Below are 13,520 nucleotides of genomic sequence, written 5' to 3'. Positions count from 1 at the left end.
TTTCCATATCTGGTGAGAGGGAAACTGTGTTGACTGTGTGCTGACCAGCACCTTTATGGCTGTGGCTCCAGCAAACATCAGCTGATACTAGAAAGTAATATTAAATAAATTCTAACAACAGCTGACCAAGCTTAAACGTGCTGCTGTTTTTTAGTGCGACATCCGCTGGTTTCGTCTTTCTGGCGCAAAGTGGGCGATAAACAAACAAGAGAGAAAAGCCGATCAGCTGATCATTGATCAGTTTCATGATTGAAGTAGCAACAGGAGAGGGAGGGGGAGAGAATGAGAGAAGAAGAGGCAGCTGTGCAGCGTAAAGACACAGAATAACTCCAGCTTTGTGTCTTTTTTTTTAAATTTCTGCTGAAGTTCGGGACAAATCGCATTCCTTTACACCTAAATACGGAACATTGAAGTTTGACCTCACTGGCTGTAATTGGTCCAGCCCGGAGTCGATCATGACCAATTGGCCAATCCACCACCTTTCATTGTTTATACCATTACAAAAAAACAAACAAAAAAACAAAAAAACGTCGGCCCATAAAAACGAAAGGTCTGACAGCAGCAGGTGTATCCCTCTCCTGTTTTCATTCAGCAATCGCCTCATTGCTCTGACACACAACACCATACTATCCTCTACACTACACACTAACTACACAAGACAACACATTAACTACACACTCCAAACACGCTAAATGTCACAAATCCCCCACATCTGAAAACTCGCTCTCTCTCTTTTTCTGGTCTCTCTCTCTCTCTCTCTCTCTCTCTCTCTCTCTCTCTCTCTCTCTCTCTCTCTCTGGCCGTCACTCCTAAACTAAAACTTCCCCCTCTTCCTAAACATCCAAATGTCATGTTGCCATATCAGTTTTTGATTGATCGACATGGTACATTTTTCCACCAACACAAGGGGTGTTTGTTATTTTTTGGGTCATAAGTAGAGAGTGCTTGCTAGTGCTGTCCTTAGACAGTAAACGTGATGTTTGCGTATATATTGTTTATCATGACTCTGGTTATCAACACAATTTAAAAACTGGTATATATCACCTTGTTGCTTTGTCATCTTGAAGTGGTCATGTGATTGGCTTACCACGACTAAATGGTAAATGGCTATATTTGTATAGCGCTTTACTTAGTCCCTAAGGACCCCAAAGTGCTTTACACTACAGTCAGGTTTATATAGTGGATTGTCATTTATGCTTAGAAATATCTACTCATATATGCTTAGAGTTTTATAATCAATGTCATGTTGGTAGAGGTTTGATCCTTAGTAGTCTGTGGAGACTCTGTGTGCCTCCCAGGGTGTTCTGGCATGCACACACAACTTAAGGTCAGGAGAGAGGTTATATCTGCTCTTACTGATATATGGTATAGGAGGACACCTACTCTGTACCTGGTTAAGTCTAAGTGCCTTTTGTTTAGATGAACTGCTGGACTTCCAGACCAGCAGGTTTAGGGAAGTCATTTATGGGGTCACACTCTGACCCCCCCCCCCCCACACACACACACAAGGTATTCTTTGTTCACATGTATACCTATGTAAGACGTTATATGTTAATGAACCTATGTATATTCATGTAACCTCAATAAAAGAGCAGTGTTACAGGGGAGCAGACGAGAGAAACTGGGGTCAAGCGAAGGAACGGCGTTTGTCCAGTTCTCTCCCGTGCACGAGAAACATAAAGAACTTTGCCTACTCGTGTCTTGCTTTGCTGTGTAATTAAATTGTCTTCAACGTTCCAGTGAATAGGTTTAAGCTACAAACCTATCAACTACATTCATTTCTACATTTCTGATCTTTTAGAATCCCACACTCCCTCTCGCAGCCTGAGATCTTCTAATCAAAGGCTGTTGGTCGTCCCACGAACTCGTTTTAAGACTAGAGGTGATAGATCTTTTAGAGCGGTGGCCCCAGGTTGTGGAATGCTCTCCTCCATCTTTACGTTGTCTTGATTGTATTTATTCTTTTAAAAAGCAGCTTAAGACTCATTTATTTAGATTGGCTTTTAATTAGATTTGTGCTGTATGTTTGATTATTAATGTATTTTAATGTATTTTATGTATTTCTGTCTTATATTACTGTGAAGCACTTTGTGGTTTTTATCCTGTGAAAAGTGCTATATAAATAAATTGAAATTGAAATTGAAATTGAAATTCAGTCATTCACCCATTCGCACACTGGTGATGGCAAGCTACACTGTAGCCACAGCTGCCCTGGGGCGCACTGACAGAGTGATGGGATTTCCGGCTCTTCTTAGAGAACCGGCCCTTTCGGCTCGGTTCACTAAAATGACCCGGCTCTTCGGCTCCCAACCGGCTCTTCAGGTTGTTTTGTTGCTTTAATTAATTTATTATTAACAACAATATAAAATTATGCACAAAAGGAATTACTAATGTAAAAAAAAAGCAACAACGTGGTTTTATTTATACATGTTTATATATAAATATATATGGTGGCCCCTAGTGAGAAAGCACGTACAAACTCCAAAACACATTTCTAGCATTAACTGAACTTCCAAAACAGAGCTACTGTCACGGGTTCAAAATATTGGGGATGGATACAGGAGGAAAACCAAAATAACAACACTGGTCCGGCCGGGTCAAGTCAAGCGATGATTTTAATGCACACGTGTGGGAGATGGGACACTGTACGCAGACAGCACCAGATCTCTCACCGAAAACCACACAACAATAGTTTTTATGAACATCAGGGTATTGGAACGCCCCCTCATGCGTAAAGTAGGTACAATACAATCAATGTTGACAACTTTTAACACATTAAAAGAACATCTTCTTCTTCCCGAGGCCAGATCCTTCCCAGTAATCTTCTAACTCTGCTTATCCCCTGGAACAAACAGTCTCTCCTGCAAGCATAATCAAACAGCTACAAGGCTTTGCAAACTATTATTTAAATATTTGAACTCTCCCCTCTACATGAATTTAACTGCTGCTTGTGTGTGTGCGTGTGTGCCTCGACCTCAGCATTCACTCTGTCTATAAGGACAGAGGCCAACTCTTCATGTGTGCAATAACCTAACTGAAACCATACATGTAATAAATGTTCTAATCAAATGCCACTACTCAAAGCTTAATAAAAAGAGTATAAATGAATAAAGGATAATGATGAATAACATGATATATGTGTTTTGTAAGCATGTGCGGCCTTAAATTACACAATTGAAAGCATATGTGTATTGTTTGTGTATTTATACACAAACACTCATATATATTCAAATAATTTTAAAAAAAAGTTCATTTACCTGTTACTACCACACACCAAATCCAGTCGTTGGTACTTCCTGGCTTGTGTAGCCACTAGGTAACAAAAGCTCAACACTGCGCTTAGCATCCTGGAGCACTTCTGTTGTGTTTGGTACGTGTTTTGGAGTTTGTATGTGCTTCAGAGTTTTTACGTGTTTTGGAGTTGTACGTGTTTTGTCTCTAGGGGCCACCGTAAATATACTTTTATTTATTCACTCCACTTAAAATGTAATAAATAAATCATATAATACAAATTATACAAAATATAATACAAAAACCAACTCTTCACATTTCAACTTTTTCTATTTAAATTTTCAGCTTTTCCCTTTTAAACAAATTTAAAGTGAAACAACACAAAACACTGCAAACCACAACACAATTAAATATAAATTAAAATATGAAAACAAAAAGAAGATGCACATTCTCTGTCATATGGGCCTGCATGAATAAACTTTCTGAATCCTTTATCATCCGCAACTGAAAATAGTTGTGGATGATTACTATACCTTTCTAATGTGACGATGTTGTCCCTGGCTCTCTTTCTCTCTCTCTCCCTCCCGCTCTGTTCCTGTGCTACTGCGAGTGTAACTACTGCCCCTCCCCCCTCTGCCCAGCGCAAAGCACAAGGCTCGCGTGCGGAGTGAAGCGGAAAAAAAGTGCGAGAGAGAGGGTAAGATAAAGAAGAAAAACCCCACGGCCCCCAATAAGGAGCCGGCTCGCGTTGTTCACTTCAAAGAGCCAGCTCTAAGAGCCGTTTCGTTTGCGACCGACACATCACTAGGGCGCACTGAAGAGGCGAGGCTGCCGGACACTGGAGATACAGAAGTTCTGGAGGGAGTTAACTTTACCAATAAATAGTATGTTAAATATAACTCTAAATCCAGACCCCAAATTATTTTTATCAGGAATTTATCCGCCAACTCCTACAATTCAAAAAGAAATCAGGACCCTCATAAATATGTGCCTCTTACATGCTAAATGCCTGATTGCATTGTATTGGAGAAAAACTGATAGACCAAAACTGGGGCATTGGCTACATGACATATGGTCTGTCCGGAGAACCTGGAGTCACATAATTTGGAGAGACATAACGTGATATAAGTAACCGTGAGGGATAAGGTGGAATGACACTTTGTGTAGTCCATCCGGGTTTTTTTTTTTTTTTTGCTTTTTCCTTAAATAAATAAGATAAATATTCTTTCATATTTCTCTATATGATGTATTTGACTTGTATTTTGTGTGTTCTAAAAACTCAATAAACATATTGTTGCAAATGAATAGAATAGAGTAGATAGAAAGCATTTTACAGCCCTTTAAAAAAACAGTGAATCCCTGTTTTACAATCTGCTTCTCAGCAAATCTTCTTTAAGCCACAAACAGAATAAGGAGTACCTGAGAGATGACCTCATCAGACAGGTGAGTTCTGGAGCATACTCAGCAGCAGCTTCATCGCTGTCTGCACAAGTTCAGTTGTGAAAAAGAAACCCCACCCACAGACTTCATGTAAGCTCCACCCTGACCCTAATTCTGGGAAAACAACATCACGCAGTAGCTCAGGCTCCGCCCCCACACAGATGTTTCCTCTGTTATCTCAACTATCATAGTGGGAACGTGAAGATCAGACCTCTACAGGCAGAAAGTACAGCGTACCCCCTGACACACACACACACACACACACACAGAGACACTCACACACACACACACACACACACACAGATGTCGTCAGTATTCATATCTTATGAGGACATGTTATTGACATAACGCTTTCCCTGGCCCCTTACCCTAACCCTGACCTTTACCCTAAACCAGGGGTCGGCAACCCGCGGCTCCGGAGCCGCATGCGGCTCTTTAGTCCTTATAGTGCGGCTCTGGGTGGTTTGGGAAAATAAATTAAGTATTTAGAAGTATTTAGCTGAAGTGCATTTTATTTGTGTTTAGTTCTTTTTTTAACTTGTAGTTCTAAATTGGGAGATTATTGTGATATTGAAATATAAAAATAAAATTATTTTATTATTTTTCATCGCTCAAAATAAGAGTCACACTCGCGGAAGCCGGTATACCCGCCGAAACACCGTGCATTTATCGAGACTTTCAACCCCAGGTAGGCCAATTATGGATCTTCGGATCCACATTATGTCAGCAGCTATTCTCCACTGTGAACTATGTTAAAAACAAACACCGCTCACGCCTGACAGATGACAGCTTACAGTCCTGCGTAAAGATGAAAGTGACTTCGTATAGCCCCGGTTTGCAGACGCTGTGCGCAGAGGTTCAGGAGCAGAAGTCCCACTGTAAACATGTCATGGCAGACCCGCTGCTTTTCAGCATCTCTTTATTGACCACTTTTCACACACGGTTGCCGTACGCATACAGCCGGCTGTAGCTTTTCAGCTCACAGCCCGACAACACAAGAGTAGAGAGAGAACAGGCTTTAAGGCGGCGACGCGTGATTGCGGGTGCCGCTAAGGTGCGTCCGACTCCCCTGCAGCGGCACTGCAGACCACCCCCCGCCACACACATTAACCAGGTAAAATACATATTTAGGCAGAATTTGCAAATATCTATTTTTCATTTTTCAGCAGCATAGTGATTTTTTTCAAATTATTTTTTAAGAGTCAGGTCAAGGCTCCAACAGCCCAAAGGCGATATAAGGGTGGCGGCTGACAACAGTCTTTGTTTGCTACATGCATCATTTTAGTTCAGCTGGGTGTCTTTGCTTTTGTTATATTTCTTTAAGAGATAAAAATATCTTAATTACAGAAATAAAATGTAATTTTCTCTGTAGCACTTCATGGATTTCATAAGCAACACACTGTAGTTGTTTCACAAAAGCATAAAGGTAAAAAAAACAATATATACAGTGTTATCTTCATTTTAGATGTCAAAAAGTATTTGTGGCTCCCAGTGTTTTCTTTTACGTGGAAACCGGGTCCAAGTGGCTCTTTGGGTGTTAAAGGTTGCAGACCCCTGCCCTAAACCTACACATAACCAATTGTAACTCTGTCACTAAAACCACATTTTGAGTCTCAAAAGTACCTTGGTCTCCACAAGTATAGTAAACTCACAATTTTTGGTCCCCACAAACACATGAATACACACTCACAGAGTGTGTGTGTGTGTATATGAGGGGTGGATACTCGCAGCTCTGATGGGAGGAAGCTGGAAAGTCACAAAAACAACATGCGTATAAAATTCCAGCACATTAAAAAAACCCCTGCAGACTGAAGGAGTCTAACTGTTTTGGGTGGTGAGGGAGGGGTACGTGTGCGGTGTATGGGACACAGGCCAGGAGTGCAGGTCTGTGTGTTAAAGAAAGCTTTACTCCGAGCTGAGGACGTTTATGATCTGAGTGAGTTTACGCCACACGCGAGCTCGTACAGGTTCGAGTTGTCCCGACTTAAACTTATCATCATGCTGAATAAGCCAGAATGATCCTCTAGTTCTCGATTGTGTTCAGGAAACGTGTCAGGGTTTCTCCGAGTCTGGTTGTTTGTTCAGAAGTGTTTTTTAGCGTTAATTTTAGAGTTTCACTTTGGCATGTTTGAGGTTTTCAGGTTACACTCTTCAGATTAGATCAGTGAATGTAAAATAAAGTCATTTTTTTTCTATTTTCTCTCCGTTGGAGACGTTTCTCTGTTGGCTTCTCTGATTTCCTCAGGAAGCCACGCCTGACCATCAGAGCAGCAGCAGCAGCAGCAGCAGCTCAGAGACTGAAACGAACTTCAGCGAAGACCTGCAGCAGCAACCAGTAAGTGAAGCTTCTCCTTCACCGCTTCAGCATTGATCAGAGTCCAAACTGGTTTTGATTTTACTGGAAACAGTGAGGTTAGAGTGTATGACAGAGCGGGTGGTGTAGTCCTGCCTGCTGTCGGTGGTTCGGTGGAGCAGATCCGTGGATGTGTGTTCGGCTGTAGCAATAACTCGGTCATATCTGACACTCGGATTTTTAACCTCTTTTTAGGATAAACAAACTGTGATGCAGAGCGATACAAACTCCTGTATTCAGATTAGATAAGCACTGATGAAATGTCAAAAACAAAACAACCTTCATTTAACAAACGTGTATTCAATAGCCCAGGAAAACGGAAGTAACGTCTCTGTTAGGGGACTGATTGGTCAGTGAGGGGTTGACAGCTCTTTGAGGGCTCTGATTGTTTCCAGCTGTGATCAGGCTTGTCTCCAGGCAGCTGCTCCTCCCACCAGCACACTGTTACACAATTCCTTAGTCATGTCATCATGTGGAACTCCTTCAGATTTCCAGTGAAATGCCTTTAAACTCAGAAGTGAAGAAATTGGGCTCAGACTCACAGTTTACCCGGAATGCACGAGTGATCAAACATCAGAGTACCACCACTGGTTTCTGCTTGTCACACAGCTGGATACAGATGTTGTCTTCTGACTGAGACTCATCAGAGCTTCAGTATTAATGTGGTTGTGCTGGTGGAAAGTCAGGTGACTATGATGGCGTCGGGGGCACCATTGACTTGGTCTAAGAACACGCCTCCTGTGACCCACAGTGGCTCTGACCGTCGGTCAGCTCGTGTCAGAGCGGTTTCAAACCTGCTGCCAGGCTGAGAGACAGAGGTCAGTCAGTGAAAACATCACAGTGAAAGAGGACGTGGAACAGGAAGTGACGGGGAGGGGTGGTTGTGTCATAAAGTAGCAAAACAGACAGAAGAGGATTCGTGTGAGACACTCGAAGGCAGCAGGTAAGAGGACAGAGCACGCGTGTGTGTGTGTGTGTGTGTGTGTGTGTGTGTACCATGTTGACATATCTTTGTGAGCACAGATAATTGGCATTATGCTTTCCCCAGCAGCTTACCCCAACCATCCAAAATGAATGCCTAACCCTGACACCAGAAGTGTCTTCAAACTCGTGGGGACGGAGAGTTTATCCCCATAAGTGACTGTTGGTCCCCACAAGTATAATGGCATGCCAATTATCTGTACTCACAAAGATATGTAAACATGGTACACACACACAGACACAAGTGTGAGACAAGTGTGTGTGTGTGTGTGTGTGTGTGTGTGTGTGTGTGTGTGTGGAGTGCATGGCATGGACGTGGAGAACATGGTCACCGTCGGTGTTTCTATGTTCGTCTGTGTTTGTTCAGACTGATGAAGGAGATGAAATAACGTGTCTCTATGAGTGCGTGTTATTGAACATGCATTATAATGAGTTTACAGAGCTGTTGTTATGCTTGCCCTCTCAGTCTCTCTTCAAAACTGATTTTTAATGTCGCTGTTTTTACCTGGGTCAATAAAGAAAACATCAAAGTTACAGGAAAGTTGTCTGTTGCTGAAAATGACCTGATATCACTGACGTGTGTGGGACGCACAGGCTGGAAAGTTGTTTGCATCAGGTTAAATTCCTCCGCTCAGTGTGTGTGGAGCTGCTCGCCGCTCCTGCAGGAACGTGGACGCCATCCTTACTTTGGTGCTTTTAAAGTCCTGTGTCTCTGTTAACCTGACACACGCCGATCCTGTAAAGCCTCAGGCTCACGAAGCCTTTGTGACTCCCAGATATCGTCTTTTCCTGTAGTCACATGATCACTCGTCTTCATGGTTACACAGACACAGGTGTGGCTCACGTTACCTGCCCGTCCTCCCCTCAGTAAGGCAGGAAAGAGAGGAGGCAGCAATGAGGCTGAGATGAGCTGCAGGTGTAATAATAATTTAAATATTTCCATTATGTGAGCAGCAGCTGTGAGCTCAGGAAGTGGGTGTGTGGTAGCGAACAGGAAATAACAAAGTGAGAAACATAATAACACCTCAAGCGTGACCCGATCATGTGATGCTGACTGAGCCAATATGAAGCAGAGGACAGGGCTGGACTGCGTCCCTGAAACCGTCCCTCTATGATGATGGTAGCTCACAAACAACCCAGCATCCAGTAAATTGAAAGGACTTCCTCTGACTCGCTGTGTTCTGCTCCTCTGCACAGGTTCATCATGAGTCTCCCAACTCACCGTCAGTGCAGCATCGAGATCCAGAATAAGACCACGACGTTCACCCTGTGCAACCCACGGTGAGTCCTGCAGCTCCACGGCCACAGAGAGGGCATAAAATCACTAACCAGCACTCCCTGCGTCAGCTACATGACAGTTATTACAAAATCACTTTGATGTTTCTGTGAGGTTAAATCCAGATATATGTAATTATTGTTGTTTTCATTCATGAATGTTCAAAAAAGCAGAAAAAGTAAAAGCACAGTTGTTGATTGATTAAATTACAGTTCACACATGAATGATATTCTGGGATGTCTGGCAGGTTAGCGGTGAAAGACCTGAGAGAGCTGTGAGGATTTTAAAGCATTGTGAAGTTTGACGAGATCCCAGGAGCCCATGAACGAGCCTTTCAGACTCATGCTGGGACATGAGGGGTCAAGGAAGGACAGTGGGAAGGAAAACTTCCTGTTAAAAGGGAGTTTTCCTTCCCACTGTCGCCAAAGTGCTTGAGGCGACTGTTGTTGTGATTTGCACTGTATAAATCAAACTGTGTAAATTGGGAGTGTCAGAGCAGAGTCAAACAGGATGTGACACGAGTCAGATCAGAGCTCTGACAGGAAGCTGCCATCTTTCTGTTGAGCTACATTCCTTCCTGCTTTACCAAACCTCAGACTTCCTTTTGACCAAACCAATCCAAATCACAACAGCAGTCACATCAAGGCACTTTATACTGTGAGGTACAGACCCTAGACTAATACAGAGAAAACCCAACAATCGATTTGCCATTATTTCTATTTCATATCACTTTATAACTTCTTCATCACAAAGAAAAATATCTCCTACACGGTATAAAAGGATGCATTGTCTATGAAAGACACAAATATTGTTCTTTTCATGTACTGGCACCACTACATTTGTCTGAAAGCTTACTTTGTGGCTCTTGTATCATTATCTGTGGTTCTAAATAATATGAGCGCTAAATTTACCCACGACATGGTTAAGTTGGTGCACTGCCCAAATGTCTGGCTCCTGTGAATAAACTACCATTCTTTTAACTTAACGAGTGAACTGTCTGCTCGTTTCTCCTTAAAACAAACGTCGGTTTGACTCGACACCACCAACACAACCAGCTTCAGCAGCAAAATAACTGAATGAACATTAATCCATCCAGATGTTTGACTGTAAAAGTGGCACACAGTGGCATGGTCCTCCTGTTCTGTTCTGTTTGCTGGTTCTGTTTGTGGATATATTACTACTGTTAATTATCCATAAAATCATGATCTGTCTGCAGGGTTAAAGTCAGTCTTCTAAAGTAAAGGCTTTAAAAGTAAGTGGAACCTGAGCCGCATTAAGTACTGACATCGCTAATGTCACCTCACTTTGCCGACATTTGACCAAAAGTAACTTTTTCCACGTTCTTCAAAATTTGTATCGCTACTTAAATAAGTGAGAATAAATATGTGACAATAGATACGTGAGAATAAAGCCCAGCACTTGTCTTCCCCCAATTTTTAAAAAAAATTATCCACCAACACACTTCCGCATCTGGTCCATTAAGTTATTGTGTTTCCAGAAACGCTTCTGTTTTCTGAATGGATTTTTTTCCCCTTAGTTTTGGCTTTTAGCTTTTGCTGCATCACCCCTTCTCCCCACCGCCCCACCACCCATTTCCCATTTTGGGTCAGATACATTAAATAATGTCTGAGTATTGGCTAATTAAAATATGGAAAACAGTTCCATACTCCTTCCCAAACCAGTGGAGGGATGCAATCTGTCCAGCATGTCCTGAGTCTGTGGAGGAGACTCTTTGAGGCTCCGTTCGATCACTACCTCCAGGTCATGATCATCAGTGAGGACAGGAACGCAGAACAAGCTGCAAATCACAGGCTTCTTGCTCAGCTCTGTCCTCACCACAACAGACAGATCACTGCAGCCTGTACAGTCTGCATTCCTTCCTAACTTCCTTCCTGTCAGCCTTCCTTCCTAACTTCCTTCTGTCTTAAACCCGTCTCCAACCTAAAGTGGATGCTCCGCCTGGTCCTTCACACTGCAAACCAGCTAATGTGAGCTGGAGGTCACTGATGAAGCTGGATGCTGCTGTTCATCCGACAGATCTCCACTCAAGCTCATTAACAGTAAACTCCTGATAAAGTTTCTTTAATTAATCCTTCACCATGTTTGATGTTGTGTACAGGGTTCAGACCTCGGCCTAAAAGTCCTCCTGCTCTGTTTGAGCGTTTTAGATTTGAGTCTTTGCAGCGTTTGGCCCTTAGAATCAAACCTCCTCTCAGGTGTGTACACAACATGAAGACATTGTTGCCTCACAACAAGAAGGTCCTCGGTTTGACTCCACCATCGGACCAGAGTCTTTCTGTACCCGGGTCTGTGTGGGTTCTCTCCAGGTACGCTGGCTTCCTCCCACAGTCCAAACACCTGCAGTCAGTGGGGTTAGGTGAACTGGTAACTCTAAATCATCCACAGGTGTGAATGTGAGTGTGTCAGGCCTGCGACAGACTGGCGACCTGTCCAGGTGTGCCCCGCCTCTCGCCCTATGATAGCTCAGATAGGCTCCTGCCCCTCCGCAACCCTGATGAGGTTAAATGGACCACTGATGGATGGTCTCTGAGCATGACGGTGCTTGTGGGTGCAGGTCTCTGCCGGTTGTTCAGGTGTGTTGCAGGTGTGAGGTGTGTGTAACGGCAGCGATGTCTTTCTGTTTCTCCAGTATGCACATTGTGAGCGGCTCCTGCAGCTCACCCCTGCCTCCCACGCTCAGCCCCTACGAGAACGGCAACGCCCTCTTCACCAAGAAGCCTCACACGGCGTGTGGCTCTGTGACCGTCTTCACCTACGACCTCCAGCACGTGTCCACCCTGCAGTTCAACGGCAGAGTCGCGGTGATGTTCTCGGTGCCGTACGACTTCAACTTCTACTCCAACTGGTACGCGGTAGGAGTCTTTGACATGGACAAAGCCTGCGACCAGCACCTTTACGACGAGATGTACAACAAGTCGGAGCAAAAATTCGTCAGGGGCAAAGCCAAGGGGCCGAGTCTGACCTACAGGGGGGCCTACATCACTGTCAGGGCCACCATGTCCGACACCTACCAGCCCATCCTCAAGGTCGCCATCTGCAACAACTGAGGCCCAGAGCGGCACCTGCAGCGTGCACCATAAAGTCAGTCAGTCAGTTCGATTCTCTCCTCATTTTGTATCCACAAACAAATATTAAATCTCAACATTTATTTGAAATTTGGATTTCTTTCCCTGCCCCTACTTCCTGATGACATCAAAAAAATGGTGAGCTGTGATTGGTCAGTAGTGTGTCTGTGATATAGTCTGAACCTGATGTTAAACTGTTTTTTTGTTTTGTTTGACACAAACTTAATTTTTACTTTTGATGATGTCACTCAGAAATCGTCATGGCGACTGTATTCCTGTGGTCCAGTGAGATGAAACCACAGAGCTGTGCAGCTGTGAACATCTGGATGAGATAATAAAGGCTGAGTGAGCACTAAATGTCTGAGCTGTTTTCTTACGATAACCAATCACAAAGCAGTCTAAGGAGCTTGGGAAGAAAAGCATCGGGACTTCTTTAAGTTTCTTGAAGACGTTTGGTCCGAGAAGCTTCTTCAGTTCTCAGAGCAACTGGTGCAGAGTCCAAGGTTTTAAGCCCTATGAGAGTTTTTCTAAGGGGGTCGCTGACCCACTATTGATCCTCTGCCTAATCACATGAGCCAAGGTGTGAAAACAGTTGTGGGTCACTATCAGCCAATGTTGTGAAACCTAGCCCCATCCTATCATGTGACTTACTGAGGTCAAATGGTCCAGGATGTGAGTGGGCAGGAAGCCCCGCCCTCTGTCCAAATATGGTCGTTCACCATCTGTCTTCTCTGCCCAACATGTGAACATTGGCATCCTCAAAGAGTGACCTTTGACCTTTAGATGCAGATGTACAGGTGAGTCTTGTCCTGTGGAGGTGGCTCTTCTATGTTGTAGCTGTTTGGTGTCTCCAGTGTAGGTCTGAGCACTCCTCGCTGCTCTGCACAGCTACACTACGTTGTTGAGTTTTTTGGGTTTTTTTTAATGTCTGTACTTTAGCCACGTCTGCTCAGAGTTACCTCAACACACCACCAGGTTCTCAACTACAAACAAACCCATGGTGAGCTGGAGGTCAACAGAACCACACCATCTGCAAGCCAAGCTAAGACTCCAGACAGGACGCCGTGTATGTGACCCAATGGGACACGAAGTCCACAAAGACATGCAGCACCTGCACACGCTCAGATAGCTGCTCTGCTAGCAGCACTGCCAT

General features: G+C 43.7%; 1 protein-coding gene across 1 annotated transcript; it reads left to right on the top strand.

Annotated features, from left to right (window-relative positions):
- Nucleotides 1-5,304: 5,304 nt before the first annotated feature.
- LOC116319396 (DELTA-sagatoxin-Srs1a-like) lies at nt 5,305-12,724 on the top strand. Its single transcript, XM_039611516.1, has 4 exons — nt 5,305-5,359; nt 6,917-7,006; nt 9,203-9,286; nt 11,932-12,724. Exons 3-4 carry the CDS (start codon nt 9,210-9,212, stop codon nt 12,347-12,349), a joined length of 495 nt encoding a protein of 164 aa, XP_039467450.1. The 5' UTR covers nt 5,305-5,359; nt 6,917-7,006; nt 9,203-9,209; the 3' UTR covers nt 12,350-12,724.
- Nucleotides 12,725-13,520: the final 796 nt, after the last annotated feature.

The sequence above is a fragment of the Oreochromis aureus genome, linkage group 4 (assembly GCF_013358895.1).
Source record: "Oreochromis aureus strain Israel breed Guangdong linkage group 4, ZZ_aureus, whole genome shotgun sequence".
NCBI classification, from domain to species: domain Eukaryota; kingdom Metazoa; phylum Chordata; class Actinopteri; order Cichliformes; family Cichlidae; genus Oreochromis; species Oreochromis aureus.
The sequence above is the reverse complement of the archived record's forward strand: the minus strand, read 5'-3'. Positions and strand labels throughout refer to the sequence as shown.